Here is a 16,598-nt window from a genome sequence, read left to right on the forward strand (position 1 = left end):
CACACTTACGACATGCATTTATTCTAGAAAGGCAAAAAGCAAAGCATAAAGTAAAGTGCAAGAAAGAAAATAGGATAAAAATACTCCCTAGGGGCGGCGATCCATCCAACCCCGAATATCACTCGCCAAGCTATTGAAATACAAGCGGAAATCCTAAAATTATAATTGAGCGCCTGGATATCCGCTCTATCTGCTCGCCAACAGCAATGGCCTGCTCCAACCATTCCTCTAAATCACCAGTATAACCCGGTTGGTAATCCTCGTCTTCCTCCTCAGAACTCGTCTGCAGCAGATTTGCTGAACCTGCACCAGAAGAACTGGCTCCAACTGTACCTGCAGCTGCCTTAAAATCTCTAGTCCACACACCAGAGTTGTGAATAATACCAGCTCTATGCAGATAAGATGGACTAAGTAATGAGAATGGAATGCTGGCCTTTTGGGCCAACTCCTCTGTACGCCTCTCACAAAACGCTATGCGTGTAATGATAGCGCCGAATGGGAATGCAGCCCGCTTAGTGAATCAGAAATTAGCCATTTGGCTACAAATGATGTGGGCCATCCGGGCAGGGTGGCCCTTTTTCATACACCACAAAAGAAGGAGGTCCATTTTAATGACCTTGTCAGCATCCCTCTGACCACACAAATTAAATGATATCCATTTGTGCATTAGACGGTCCATTGGGTCCGCCAGACTCTTATTCGTGGCAGTGGATTTACTGTAACGAGCCTCCCTAGATATTTTAGTGAAGTACTGTTTGTGGGATAAATCCTTTTCCCATTTAGTAACATCGGCCTCCTTAAATTCGAAGGCCGTGTTCATTGTTTCCTCATCCTAAGCATACTGATTGTTATTAAAACGGAAATGTAAAATTTTATCCCCGTCATCGTTTGTCTCATATCTAAGAGTTGTGTAGAACTCTAAGATATAACAATGAGACAAAGGACGACGACGTCTGTCAATCACATGTCAACCCATAGTATGTAAAAGAGCGTTAACACGCTCGTGTAACCCACATTTTTCTAACCAGTCCCAATAAAAAAAGCGAGGGATCAAACATTGATAATTTTTTATTTTCTTATACAGTTTACCCTCGTCGACAGAAAGTAATAAGAAAGGACATTTATACCTTTGTGAAAGCGCGCATGGGTGACATCGGTTGGCATTTTGTGCGGGGATAGTAGGAGGGTGGGGTGGATCATCACAACTCAGGCACAAACCGATCCCAGGATTGGTTCCAACTTCTCGGGGAGTGTATCAATTCGGCGGCGAAGGCATCTTCCGGTCTGATAAGTCATTTTCATCTACAAAAGAAGAAAATACAAGCAACCAAAAATAACAAAATCAACTAAAGTCAATCTATACAATTAAACAAAAACTCCTAAAAGGGGAAATTAGTGAAATTGTTTAATACAAGCTATTAATCAACAAAAACTTAATTGAAACAATAAACAAGCAATAATAACCCTTAACACAATTAGCACAAAACAAAAACAAAATGAAAAATGAGTTAGAAGAATTAGCAAAGTTGAACTCCTAAACATGCAAATCCCTAATTTTCCCAAAATCAAATCAAGAGACTAACAATCAAATTCAATCAAAATCACAAAAATTAAACCAAAATAAAGCTTACCAGCTCAAATCCTTGAAGAAAGTAGAATGAAATGAAGATTGAGAATGAGGAGAGGTGGTGAAGGTGTGAAGGAGTGGAAGGTTTAAATAGGTAAAAAGGGAAGGGATTTGTGAAGTATTAATTGTTGGAAGTTGAGAAGATGGGAGTTGGGGAGTTATTTGGGTAGGTGGAAGATGAGGAGATGAGAGTTATGGAAGAGGGAAGAAGGTAAGGGTTTAGAGAGAGAGAGAGAATTCATCTTGGATTCGGCTCCTTGTTCGGTGGCAGTTGCCCTGTTGCTCGCTCAAAATTCATCTTCGCCAGCTGGCCGATCTGAGTCTCTAGGCCCTTGCAGAAGGCCTCGTTGTTGGCTAACCTGCCTTCCATAGTTCCAAGAATTTTCACCATTTCATCAATCTTTTCCTCCATACCACTCTTGGGTCTCGGCCCCTGATTTTGGTTCTGGTTCTGCTGAGGTGGTGGAGCTGCAAATCCTGGTGTCCCAAGGTTGCTTGATTGTTGGACCAACTGAATCCTGGATGGTTTTGCCTCCAGGGGGTGTTGTAGGGTCCAAACTGCATGATGTAATTAACATGCTCGATGACCATCGGGCACTCTACGTTCTTGTGTCCGCCACTGCAAACCTCACACTTTGCCACTACTTCTGGTGTCTTCAGCTGAGCTACCAAGAGATCCATCTTTTCTGTCAGTGCTGCAATCTGTGGATCAGGTTCTGCAGGTGTACTCGGGGCAGCAATAGAAAACACGCCCCTCCTCTGACTTGGCTTCTCTATCTGCCAATGTGCACTCCTCTCGGCCAGCTCCTTCACCAAACTGTAAGCTTGAGCTGACGTCTTGTTGAAAAGGTTACCTCCCGCTGCTGCATCAAGTGAAGCTCGGCTAGCTAAAGGAATGCCTGAGTAGAATAGGTCAACAAGATGGTGCACCTCAAATCTGTGGTGGGGGCACCTCCTCAACAGTTTCTAGAATCTCTCCCAGACCAAATGCAAGTTCTCACTCTCAAACTGCCGGAACGATGTGATGTCGATCTTACGGAGGGAAAAATTTCACCAGAAATGCAGCCACTGTGGTTTCCCAATCCGTGAGAGAGCCTGGTGCAAGTGAGCTCAGCCAGTCTGCAGTATATCCTTCAAAGAAAATCTGAACAGCTTCAAGAAAACCTGTTCGGGTGTCACATCTTTGTACTTGAAGGTGCCGCAGTACTCCATAAACTTGTTGAGGTGTGCGTTGGAATCTTCATGGTAATCCCCACCAAACTGACCCGAATTCTGGATCATCTATATCATTGTCGGTGTTATCTCGAAGGAAGCCGCGGTGATCTCGGGATCAAGGATGCTCGAGATAGCAGTAGGCCTCTTCGCCTTAAGCAACTCCATTATAGACCGGTCTGCCATTGATTCTTCTTCACAACTTTCCTCAGGGATTGCTGTGTTAAAATCCTTATTGGCTCTCTGTCTGATCAAGGCTGCCTTGCGTTCTTTCCTTAACCTGCGAGAAATACGATCAATGTCAGGATCAAACCACAATGGAGAATGACTCCGAGAACGTCGGTTCATAGCAAGCTAAATAAACAAATATACCAATCTAAATTAAACTAATTACAATTACAATAGTCCCCGGCAACGGCGCCAAAAACTTAATGCTCGTAAAGTATATAGCAGTTAATAGGATAAGTGTATCCTATCGCAACAAGTAATATTGTGCTAAGCACGAGATCGAACCACAAAGACTATTATTCTAATTAGTTAATTCGAAGGGTAAATCTATCTATTTAGCGGAATTGAATAACAATTGGGTTGTAAAACAAATAAAATAAATGCCTATCTAAAGAAAGCTATAAACAGAACAAGTCGCAGGGTGGATTGTGGTTTATCGTAGGTTACAACCTAGGACATGGAATTCATTGGTCAATTCCTAAGTATGGGTTTAAAGGACTTCAGGTTTAAGTTCTACTAGCGATTGATGGTAATTGTCCTAACAAGAAAGACGAATGTGATCAAGATTCATCTAACCTATTCACATGCATTCGGGTGACGGCTTGATTATGCATATACCCTAGGAAGCATTAGGTCTTTTGACAACTAAGACTAAAGCCGTAGTCCAGTCACGTAGCCACACTCCTAGTGGTCTCTAGCGAGGTCATATTATCACAGATTCCATATAGACGATTCCGTGGTCATGTTCTCATCTATCTATAATCCTATCTATATCAGGTTTATAGGCATTAGTCACAATTATATACAAAGCAGGCTAGTTGATCGTCATCGAGTCTCATTCTAGCATTAATCCTATTCCTGACATTATCTAGGCATTAAGCATGCATAATCTGATCAATCAAGAGCGAATACAATAAACCCTAAGTCCTAATCATACACATCCATTCAACCAATTTCATCCCCATCCTAGATTGGATGGGGATTAGCTCATAGACAAACTAATCATATCAATCATGCAAATAAGAATAATGGAAGACATTCTTGATTAAATGTAAATAAAGATAAAAGGGAAGGAGAAAGAAATTCTAAAACCCGTTTGTCTGATTACAATGTAAACAAGGTAGATCCTCCACCTGTTGAGCTTGTTCTTCAATTAAAGAAAGCTAATCTAGAACTAAACTGAAATTAAAGCTGGAAAATATATTGAAAGTAGCTAACAAATAATTAATTGTCTAATCTCCCCAAAGAACTGAGAATAGCTCCCTATTTATAGAGATAGGGCGAAACCCTAGGTCTCCCGGGGGTACAATCGGCATTTCCTACCATTAAAAATGGGTTTTTAGGCTTAGGATTCGAGATTTCAGCAAGGGAAAGGCGTTTTTGCGCCTTTCCCCGCCTCGTCTCGTCGAGACAGGCAATGTCTCGTCAAGACGAGGACCTGTCTCGATGAGACAGCTGGTGTCTCGACGAGACAGGCGCCAGAAAAGGGCAGAACTTCCGGTTTTTATTCGTTTTGGTCTTTGGTCTTCCGAAATACGCTCTAATGGTCCCTGACGAATCCCAAAAATGCTCTGATGGTCCCTGAATAGTCCGAAAATGCTCCAAAAGGCTTGGGTCTGGTTCGGAAATGCTCAAAAAATCCTGAAAATCCCTGAAAATACAGAAATTTCCATAAATAACGGAAAATGCTGAATTTAACTAAAAACTAACCAAACGATAGCGGAATCGAATGAAAATAAAGAAAACAATCCTAAAAACAATCTAAAATAGGGAGCTATCAACCGCCCTCGTTTGGACTTTTTTTTTTATCTTTTTTCATAATTTTGATAAAAAACTGAAAATTCTGTCTCCAAAATCACGAACCCGGACAACAATAATTAAAATTATGAAAATAATTGATATGTGACAACCTGAACACCGAAAATAGATGATTATAAGTCGGAAACATTAAAATTTATATTTTTTTTCAAAAAAATCATGAACATAATGCATAACATTTTCCGTCACTAAAAATATTAAATTTGTGCCTTGGCCCAATTTTGGCCTAGGCGGGTGTCGGATCCGCACAGCCATAGAGCTGGGCGGATCCACCACCCGCCCAACCAATGGCTTGGGCGGGTGAAACACTCGCCCAGCCAATGGTTTGGGCGGATGCTATATCTGCCCAAGCCATTGGCTGGGCAAGTGTTTCACCCGCCCAGCCCTATGGCTGCGCGGATCCGACACTCGCCTAGGCCAAAATTGGCTTTTTTTAATCAAAAATTCAATTTTTTATCATTAAAAAGGTAAAATTGTCCAAATAAGGGCGGTAAAAGCAAAAAGGGATGGTAAATAGCAACACCCATTATTAATGATTAAAAAGACATGTAGATAACATGTCATTGCCAAATAATAACTAAGATCTAAATTTTACAAGTTCATATACTAATAAATCGAAATTGGTGTTACTCTCTCAATACACTGCAAAAATGTTGTCACTAACAGAGCAGGAGCTGGAAAAAAAGCAGTAGAAAAAATTAGGGTTAGGACTCCTTGGATTGGAGGGTACATATATGAGGGAAATAAATATTATATATAATTTATAAATGTGTATATAGATAACAGGCCGGGCCGAGCCAGGCCTGACGATATTTATATAGCCCAAGTCCGTTCATTTTCTAGGCGGGTTTATTCGGACTTAGACCGAACCGAGCCTAACACTAATTTTATGTGTCCAGACCCGACTAAATGGGCCTGGGCTCGGGCCGGACGAGCTCATCGGCCCATGCCGAGGTCTATTAGTACATCTCTAAAATCAGGAAAGGAAGATTGTGGGTTTGAACCCATCCTCTTAAAAAAATAAAAATAAAGCTAAAAGCATAACACTGCCAAGTTAACTTTTAAGAGGCAGAAATATTTATGCAAAAGCGAAATAAAAAATAATCTCCAAGGCACTTAAGCCCTGTTAGATAACAATAAAAATCACTTAAATTAATAGATTCACTTTTTTTTAGTTTAAATGTGTTTGCTCATGGTTTTTTTATTAACCACTTAAATTATTCAATTAAGCTACATATCACTTATTCTGTTAAGTCAAAATATTTAAATTTTGACTTAAACATTATCAACTAATATTTTAATATTCAACATTTATTTTTAATATTTATCAAACACTCATATCATTTAATAATTTCAGCACGTATAATATTCAACACTTAAAATTCAGTACTTATTTTTTCAGCACTTAATTTTAATTTTATCAAACGTCACCTTAGTTTTGTTGCTTTCTCAATTTACAGTTAACCCATATTACAAAATGTGGGAGGCCTTCCGTTATTAAACCTACCTGCATGGGGGTAAGTAAGCCTCCTATATTATATATAGCTCAAAGTTTGAGGACAAAATTGGAATAAAGTCCAAATAATTATTTCCTTGTCAGACGAAAGCAGAATACAGCAGCAGCTGAAAGAATCAGGAAAACAATTCTATTCTAAGAAGCAACTCGTCAGTCCGATGGGCCAATCATTCTTTCAGGCACCACAAGAGTATCAAATTCTTCACCCGTAAGCACTCCAAGCTTCAATGCAGCTTCCTACAGAGTCAAATGTTGTCAAACAAACAAACAAACCTACATCCTCACGTACATACATAGGTCTAAGAAGAAATTATCACCTTTAAACTACTTCCCTCCTTGTGAGCAAGCTTTGCAACCGCTGCAGCATTGTCATATCCAATTTTCTGGAGAAAAATAAAAACAGTAATTTAAGTAGTTAACCAACACAAAACAAAGTGATAACACACATGAGACAACAACTTACAGGATTCAAGGACGTTACCAGCATTAGTGACTGCAAGGGAATAATGCATCTTCAATTACTTTTGGAAATCCATCAACATAAATATTTTTATTATCATTTAATAACAAACTAACCTCATGAAGTAATTTAGAAATTCTTTCCCTGTTAGCTTGAATTCCCCTCACACAGTTCTTCTCGAAGGAAGCAGATGCATCCCCAAGCAATCTTACTGACTGTCACCACAAAGTCAAACCACTAGTTTGGTAAACCAAGCACCTATGCTATCAGTGTGGAATAATGCATATTCTATAATAAGGTAAGAATCTGCTACTTCGTATTCTCAACTCTAAAAGCCAAAACTTGATATTATACAAATAAATAACGGGATAACAGCCAAGTGATATTTGAAAATGCCACGTACATGCAAGAGATTACTGGCAATCATAGGTTTGAAAACATTTAGTTCAAAATGGCCATTGGATCCCCCCACTGTAATAGCTACATGATTTCCCATAACCTGCAAAATTAAGTGCACATAAAAAAAAAAAAGAGCATCAAACATCTAAATTCTAAACTTCTTGTAATCGATTTATTCCATTGATTAAATGACTTTTTGAAACAGAACCGATGAACAAAAATTTACCTGAGCACAAACCATAGTGAGTGCTTCACACTGGGTAGGATTTACCTTTCCCTGCAAAAATAAAGATTATACAAGATAAAATTACTATTAGCTACAAAGGAAAGCGACCAATTTCTGATCCCAGATGAACAAGAGAGAGAGTTATACTGGCATAATACTGCTGCCTGGCTCATTTTCAGGAAGTATGAGTTCACCAAGGCCACACCGCGGACCACTGAACAATGAAAAGAGTGTGAACCCAAATAGATTAGAGCAAGTATTGACTAAATGGATGTAGAGACAGGACTTCCAAGTTCCAAGCAGTGCACCAACCTTCCTAATAAGCGTATATCATTAGCCACCTTCATCAAAGACGCAGCAATAGTGTTAAGTGCCCCACTACTTTCAACAAATGCATCATGTGCAGCCTGTCATAGTTTCATAATAAGTCAAATCAAAACAAAAAATATGCCTATTTACAACCTTAGCCAAAACGGAAGAACAAAAGAAAACCAAAGCCATACATAGTAGGGAACTAACCAAAGCTTCAAACTTATTTTCTGCTGTGACAAATGGTAGGTTTGTTTCCTCAGCCACTGCTGCAGCTATTTTAACATCAAACCTAGATGGATATATAACATTTGTAACTGTTAAATCTTATTCTTCTTTCAGTATAGACTAATTGAAATGCTGCAATTTTTCACCATCAGATTCCAGCAGGAGAGATGACTTCCCAACTCAAACCAATTATTTCATGGCCCAGACCTCAAATATGAATGCAGGCAACATTTCTCCTTTCATTTGGATGAAAAAATTGAAACCTAGATCAATCTTTCCACCTACCCTTGTCTAAATATATGCAAGCAACTAAAAATATATGCATACCTTTTACTAGTTTTTTTAACAAATATAGAAATGTAATATGAATTTGCATAGCAAATGACACCTACATAAAATTTTAACAAGGATTGTGTTCTTACATACAAGTATCATGCTAAAAAAAAGTACTAGAAAAATAACTTTTCAACTTAGTGCTTTGTTATGCCTTCTTGAGTTGTGTCTAACATTATTATCGGTCAAAAGTAAAGAAAGAAGAAAAATGAAAAGGTAAAAGAAATTTACAATCAGGGTTTGTATTTTGGAGTTGGAAAGATGATGCGAATACACTTACAGTCACAGATAGGTTCCACAGTACAACAAACAAAATGCAACAGAACAGAAGAGCTAAAACTAAGGCAACATACCCCTTCTTTGTGTTCAATCCAGTTCCAACAGCAGTCCCACCTTGTGCAAGCTGCATAAATATTGTATGAAGTCTTGTAAAAGTCGTCAAGAGGATAGGATAGGAAAAGAATACAAATAGGGAAGGTTAATACTCTCTGTGGCCAACCTGATACATGCGAGGTAGGGTACACATGATCCTATCAATTGCATACTTTACCTGCAAACAATTTCAAAACAACTGAAAGTGAGCATACACTATAACCAAAAAAAAAAAAAAAAAAAAAAAAAGGAACAGATGAACGATATCTGACTTGTGTGGTGTAGCCACTAAACTCTTGCCCAAGTGTCAAAGGCGTCGCATCTTGAGTGTGCGTGCGCCCAATTTTGACAATATCTTTGAATTCAGTGGACTGATAAAAAAGAATGAGCAAAATCAATCCTGATATATCACTCACAGCAATGCAATTACATTTATGCACGAAGTGCAGAAGTCATAGCATGCCAAAAATAGAAAGAATATCAAATGTATGTTGTCTGCCGCATGGACAAATCAAGGGATCATTCGCCAACGCAGAGCCAGATCTAGAACCAAAATATCTAGGAGATATTAAAATGACCTCGACAATAAGGCAACAATAATTTAAAGAGATCCAGCTGAATGAAAAGTCTAAAATAAAGCTCAAGGCTTTTCCCACTTTTATTGATGCTGGGTGAACCCATAAATAGTACACAAACCTCAAAGAGAAGAAAGAATACACTAAAAGGGCGGCCCGGTCGCACTACGCGTCCCCGCTGAGCGAGGGTCCGGGGAGGGGTCCCACCACAAGGGTGTACTGGGGGCAAGCCTTCCCCTGCCAATTTATTTGGCAAGAGGCCGCTCCTAAGGCTCGAACCCGACAACAAAAATACACTATTTCAAAAAAATGAATCCACAAAAATACATCAAACTAAGAGTTAATTAGTAAATCATACTTAAACTACACAATGGTTAAGCCACATCTTTCGATCAAATGATGCTCTAGATGGCTTGTAAACTAACATACACGAATGGACTCAAGAACTTTTATGCCAACAAATGACTAATTCACAGATGATGAATGAAAATGCTTTTTGGAAATTATCTCAAAGTCTTGATCAATGGCATATAGTAGCATCTCAATTCAGGACCAAGCAAGGGTACTCTATTTCTATTTCGACTAAACAATAATGAATCAAACCTTAGAATGTAGTGTAGTGTGCAAATTTCTCAATTTTGGTATTAATCTTGTGTTTACTTCTGTTGCTGCTGCAATGTGCATTACCTGCAAAAGAACAAGACATAACTGCTAGAAACTGCAGAAAAAACCAAAAATTTCAACTTCAAAAAGGAAAATGCACATAGAATTAATTCATAGTGAAATATGGTAGTTTCATAATCCAAGAGAAATAGAGATCAACAAAGAGACTTATTCATCATTTGCAAGCTACAAATTAACTTACAGTAGGGAAGGTGTCATTGGAGGACTGTGATCTATTAACATGATCATTTGGGTGAACATACTTTTCACCACGCTTGTGCCCAAGGATCTCAGCTGCTCTATTGGCAATAACCTGGAAAGTCCATGACAGAAGTAACCCCATATGAGATATCATATCGAATTCCACAGTTCTCCACTTAAAATTTTATTAAAAGATATCTAACTTTGCAGAAAAACATAAATGTCCAACACATACAGGTCATAGGACTCTGGAACTTCTTATGAAAGGGAAAAGATCCAGAAATCTTCCACAATTAGACAGAAATGAGAAAGTAACTGACAAAAGGAATGATCTGATAGAAAAAAGGAATGAATTGTTATTAATCCGAAAAGAGAAAACAGTACAAGGTATTGCTACCCCTCTCAACCCAAACGGGAGAGCCCTTCTAAGCAGAAAAGACAAACAAAATCAGCATACCTCACACCTTTCCCCACCCACAGTATATAACCAACTCATTCCCTAAAACACCCTTGTAAATAACTAACTCTTTCCAGATATCCATTTCTGCCCCTGTATATTTCCCTTTTTCCTAACATATACCTGTAGAGGTTTAGGCCCATGATCTGGTTGCAAAATAGCCCGACTAATATCTTGTTCTCTATCATTGCCGCCCCCTTGAGAAAGTGTCTTGTCCACAAGACAAAACGAAGGGAACTCACTCTTGATAACGAACTCATCTTCCCAAGTGGCGTCTTCAACTCCTTTAGATTGCCACTGTATCAGCCATTGAGAAACAGAATCCCCATGTTTCTGTGTAGTTCGGGTAGCCAACACTTTTGCAGGAGTAAGTGTGTCAGAGGGATCAATAGCCAATTCTTGGGGAAGGTCAGTAGAAGCAGAATGGGCGCCAATGGCCTTTTTTAGCAAGGATACATGAAATACGGGGTGAATACGAGAGGTGTCCGGCAATTGTAAGCGGTAAGCCACTGAACCAATACGGGCAGTAACCGGATAAGGCCCATAAAAACGAGCAGACAACTTCGGGTAAACTCGACGAGCAACTGACTGTTGCCTATGAGGCTTAAGCTTAATATACACCCAGTCCCCCACAGAAAATTGCACATCTCGCCTGTGCTTGTCTGCCTGAGTCTTCATCTGTTGTTGAGCACGCAACAAATGTTGCTTAAGCTGTCGCAAGGCCTCGTCGCGATCTCGTAAAGCATGAGCCACAGCCTCCACCTGAATCTCTTGGGAACTAAAGCGGAACACGGAAGGAGGAGGTCTGCCATATAGGGCTTCGAAAGGAGTGGTGCCAGTAGAAATATGAAATGAAGTATTATACCAAAATTCCGCCCACGGCAGCCATTGGAGCCAGAATTTAGGCTGATCAGACGCGAAGCATCGCAAATAGGAACAGCGATTCACCACCTCTGTTTGCCCGTCGGTTTCGGGGTGATAAGCGGAACTGTATTTGAACTGAGTGCCCTGCAAACGAAATAATTCACGCCAAAAGTGACTCATAAATACCGGATCTCTATCACTGATGATGGTGGAGGGAAAGCCATGTAACCGAACTACTTCCTTCACAAAAATTTCTGCCAAGGACTTAGCTGTATACGGGTGCTTGAGGGCTATAAAGTGGCTGTACTTTGTAAGACGATCGACCACCACCATGATCGCTTCGTAGCCTTTAGACTTAGGCATACCCACAATGAAGTCCATAGATATGTCGGTCCATACCTCCTGGGGAATAGGGAGGGGTTGAAGCAGTCCTCCGGGGGCTAAGGTTGAAGCCTTAAATTGTTGGCAAACAGCACACTGTTGAACAAATTCCCGGACCCGTTGCACCATTCCCTTCCAATAGAAAATGCCCAAAATCAGTCTATAGGTGCGATAATAGCCTGAATGGCCCCCTGTTTTTGAATTGTGAAATTCAGCTAAAATTACTGGAATCCAAGCAAATTGAGCAGGGAGGATGATACTGCCCCGTACATCATTCTTCAATTGATAAGAGGAGAGGGCTGTCGAGTCTTTCTTCAAAGTATCCACAAGCATTCAAGTGGGGGTCTGCTTTAATTTCAGCCAAGAGCTGCTGCTCATCCAACCAACTAGGGAATGAAATAAGAGAAAAATAATCACCCGTATCATGTTGCCGAGAAAGAGCATCAGCAGCGCGGTTCTGTTTTCCTGGTTTGTAAACCACTTCAAACGAATAGCCCATGAGCTTGGCCAACCAATTCTGCTGGTCCATTGTAGTGATTCGCTGTTGGAGAAGATGGCGTAAGCTTTTTTGATCCGAGTAAACTAAGAATTTGCGCCCTAAGAGGTAAGGTCGCCAATGCTGAATCGAGAGGACAAGAGCCATCAGCTCCTTTTCATAAGCGGACTTGGCCAAATTATTTGGTGATAGGGCCTTACTATAATACGCAATTGGCTGTCCCCCTTGCATCAACACTGCTCCTAGTCCCCCACCCGAGGCATCACACTCAATACAAAAGTCCTTAGAGAAGTCAGGAAGAGCCAAGAGTGGAGTCGAACTCAAACGCTCCTTGAGTGTATCAAAGGCTAACTGAGCTTCCTCTTGCCATGAGAAATTGTTCTTCTTGGTAAGTTCAGTAAGCGGTTTTGCGAGTTTTCCATAATCCTTAACGAATTTTCGGTAATAACCGGTGAGACCCAAGAAACCCCGTACCCCCTTCACGTTCTTGGGAATAGGCCAGTTTTGGATAGCTGAAACTTTACTAGGATCCACAGAGACTCCTTGGCCCGAAATACAGTGCCCCAAATACTCCACTATGGTCAGCCCGAAGGAGCATTTCTTCTGATTAACTCTAAAAGAATCATTAGTAAGGACCTGTAAAATTAAAGCCAAATGATGTAGATGTTCCTCCCATGAAGCACTGTAAATGAGTATATCATCGAAGAAAACCAAAACAAATTTCCGCAGCTAAGGACGGAATAAGTCATTCATCATGCTTTGAAATGTTGACGGAGCATTAGTAAGGCCGAACGGCATCACTAGAAACTCGTAATGTCCATCGTGCGTTCGGAACGCTGTTTTGTCCTCATCCCCCTCACGCATTCTGATTTGATTAAATCCCGATTTGAGATCAATTTTTGAGAAGTACTACTTGGCTCCATTCAACTCATCCAAAAGCTCATCAACAACCGGAATGGGGAATTTATCCGGAACAGTGACTTTATTAAGCGCCCTAAAGTCGATACACATTCGCCATGAAGCGTCTTTCTTCTTAACGAGCAAAACCGGACTGGAGAAAGCACTCTGACTTGGCCTGATCAACCCAATTCCCAATAACTCAGCCACCTGCCTTTCAATTTCTTCTTTCTGTATGTGAGGGTAGCGACAAGGGCGGACACTCACAGCCCCTTGGCCTGGAAAAAGAGTTATGGCATGATCGTGCTTTCGTCTCGGCGGTAAGCCAGTAAGGGGCTCAAAGACTTCCCGATTTTGGAAAAGCAGGTGCTGCAAATCATTCATTTGCACAGAAGATAGTGAGCTATCAGTATCAATAGTGGAACCAGCGCTACCAACAACGGTCATAGCCAAAGATTCACCTCCAAGCCAGACCTGCAAAGCAGTCAATTCAGATTGAGTACCCCTAGTTCCTTGTAATTCAATTGCCTCACCTTCATACACAAACTTCATCCACCTCTGATCCCAATTATGCAGCACATCCCCCAAAGGCTGCAACCAGGCCATTCCTAAGACCATGTCAAGATGCCCCAATTCAAAAAGGAGAGCCGTAAGAGTGAACATTCCTGAGCCCAATTTAATACAGACCAAGCACTGCTCCTGGACGAAAACATTGTGTCCATCACCCAAACGGATAGAAAGAGGATTGATGAATTCTGTGGATAGTCCCAAAGAATGGACCAATTTGGGAGAAATAAAATTGTGGGTTGCCCCAGAATCAACAAGTAGGACTACAGGGATACCCAAAATCGCACCTGTCAGTTTCAAAGTATGGGGGCTTGACCGTGGTTCAGATCCGGCAGAAAGGAATTCAAGCACTGCGCATTCACCGTCAGTTTCAAGTTCATTGGTTATTGCAGACACTTCTGACTCTAGAAAAGAAGCATCAGATTCAAAGAACAAATCGTTCTCAGTCACCGTCAAACGTAGTTCACCAATTTTGCACCGGTGTTGAGGACTATAAGGCAGAGCACACTTGAAACATAAGCCTTTTCGCCGACGTTCTTCTAATTCTTTGGCTGAGAGGTTGGAACGAATCCGATTGCGATTAGGATTTGGTGTTTGAAAAGGGGGAGTTGGGCGATCTATGTGGGTATCATGGGTTTTTAGGGATCCAGGTTTATAGTCGGGTCGGGTCGGGTTTGTGGGTGGTTTGGGTAAAGTGGGTTTCCATGTGTGAGAGGTCACGTGAGAGTCTATCATTCCCACGGAGCTTCCTCCTTTCTCCTTCCCAAAAGTGCGATTCCCCTGTAACCCACATGATAATTCAACATCCCTTGCAAATTCCATCGCATCATCGCAGGTCCGCGGTCTCAGAGTGCGCACCCATGGTCGGATAACTTCCTTCAATCCTCCAATGAAGTGTCCCAAAAACTGATCCTCTGATGATTTTGGGATGAACGCAGTTACCTTTTCAAAGGCTTCAATGTATTCATCGACCGTTCCTGTTTGGCGGAGCGTAGAGAGTTCCTCGTATGCATTCTGTACTCTTCGTTCACTGAACCGCTGCTGCATCTTCAATCGGAAAACTTCCCAGGACAATTGCGGATCATCTCGGAACAACCGTGCAAACCAAGTTAACGCCGTGCCGGACATACACATCTGTGCTAACATGATTTTCATAGCCGGCTGAGTCCGGTGGACTCTGAAATATAAATCGGCTTGAGTGAGCCATGAACGGGGATCCTCAGATCCATCAAACGCCGGTATCCGCACCTTAGGCATAGCCATCACAGCACCATCGAAATGGTTGGGATGGATGTGAGAATTAAGATTAGGACCTCCTCCCTTAGACCCATTTTCTCCACCACCCTTAAAGCCAGATTCAAAGAGCTGGTGATCGGGTTTGATACCTGATTCAGGTTCAGAGGTGTCCTCTGATTCCGGGAAGGAGAAAGACGGACCTTCCAGTGGCCGTTTGGGGTTGTTGTGAATCTGTACAGCCAAGTTCTCCACTAACTTCTGTAATCCTTCCATGGTCTTCCTCATGCCTCCCAGAGATTGTTGAACGAGCTCAAACTGTGCTTCATGGCCTTCCAACTTAGTTTGAACATCCAGCAAAGATTGAGTCCTTGTTTGAATCGGATCGTTTCCCATCGAGAAAGCAATTTCCCACAGACGGCGCCAATTGAAAGGGAAACGATCCAGAAATCTTCCACAATTAGACAGAAATGAGAAAGTAACTGACAAAAGGAATGATCTGATAGAAAAAAGGAATGAATTGTTATTAATCCGAAAAGAGAAAACAGTACAAGGTATTGCTACCCCTCTCAACCCAAACGGGAGAGCCCTTCTAAGCAGAAAAGACAAACAAAATCAGCATACCTCACACCTTTCCCCACCCACAGTATATAACCAACTCATTCCCTAAAACACCCTTGTAAATAACTAACTCTTTCCAGATATCCATTTCTGCCCCTGTATATTTCCCTTTTTCCTAACATATACCTGTAGAGGTTTAGGCCCATGATCTGGTTGCAAAATAGCCCGACTAATATCTTGTTCTCTATCATCTTATAATTGTCGTGATTAACTTTAAATGTCTGGAGCACAAAAGTTAAGCTTTTAAACATTAAAAAACAGAGCTGACTTTCATTTATCAGTAATATAAGGGCATGAACTTGGTGAGCGTAAGTCAGTATAGCATATGCCATGCCCTATATATGAAAAGACAACTTCATGCACTCAATTGTTGCACCACCATCATACGATTTATTTAATTGTCTGTGTGCCCTTAATGAAACACCAAAATAAGAGTGCAACATGTAACCTCATTGGCGTTCATGTTACTCTGCGTGCCACTGCCAGTCTGCCATACAACAAGCGGAAAATGGTCATTTAGCTTTCCTTCAGCAACTTCTTGCGCAGCTTGCATAATCGCCTTACCTATGGATGAATCAAGACCATATTCCATGTTCACCTACAACAACAACAAAAAAAAATTAATCATTTTACTCGCTGAAAACAGAAAAAGTTGAAGAAAAGAAGCATGACATCACACACTAATATAGATGTTCATCAATAAGCTACTATAATCAACATTTCGGTAAAAAAAAAAAAAAAAGGGCGGCCCGGTCGCACTACGCGTCCCCGCTGAGCGAGGGTCCGGGGAGGGGTCCCACCACAAGGGTGTACTGGGGGCAAGCCTTCCCCTGCCAATTTATTTGGCAAGAGGCCGCTCCTAAGACTCGTAAGAGAGAAAAATTAAAGCATGAAATTGGCAGAAATAGGTAGATC

The 16,598-nt window shown here is 41.0% G+C and overlaps 1 protein-coding gene across 1 annotated transcript; it reads right to left on the bottom strand.

The window, feature by feature from the left end:
- Positions 1–13,268: 13,268 nt before the first annotated feature.
- On the bottom strand, positions 13,269–16,115 carry LOC136200976 (uncharacterized). The gene has a single exon (XM_065991491.1). The coding sequence runs from the start codon at positions 15,456–15,458 to the stop codon at positions 13,275–13,277; it is 2,184 nt and encodes a 727-aa protein (XP_065847563.1). The 5' UTR covers positions 15,459–16,115; the 3' UTR covers positions 13,269–13,274.
- Between the last annotated feature and the right edge of the window lie 483 nt (positions 16,116–16,598).

This window comes from Euphorbia lathyris, chromosome 1 (genome assembly GCF_963576675.1).
Source record: "Euphorbia lathyris chromosome 1, ddEupLath1.1, whole genome shotgun sequence".
Classification (NCBI taxonomy): Eukaryota; Viridiplantae; Streptophyta; class Magnoliopsida; order Malpighiales; family Euphorbiaceae; genus Euphorbia; species Euphorbia lathyris.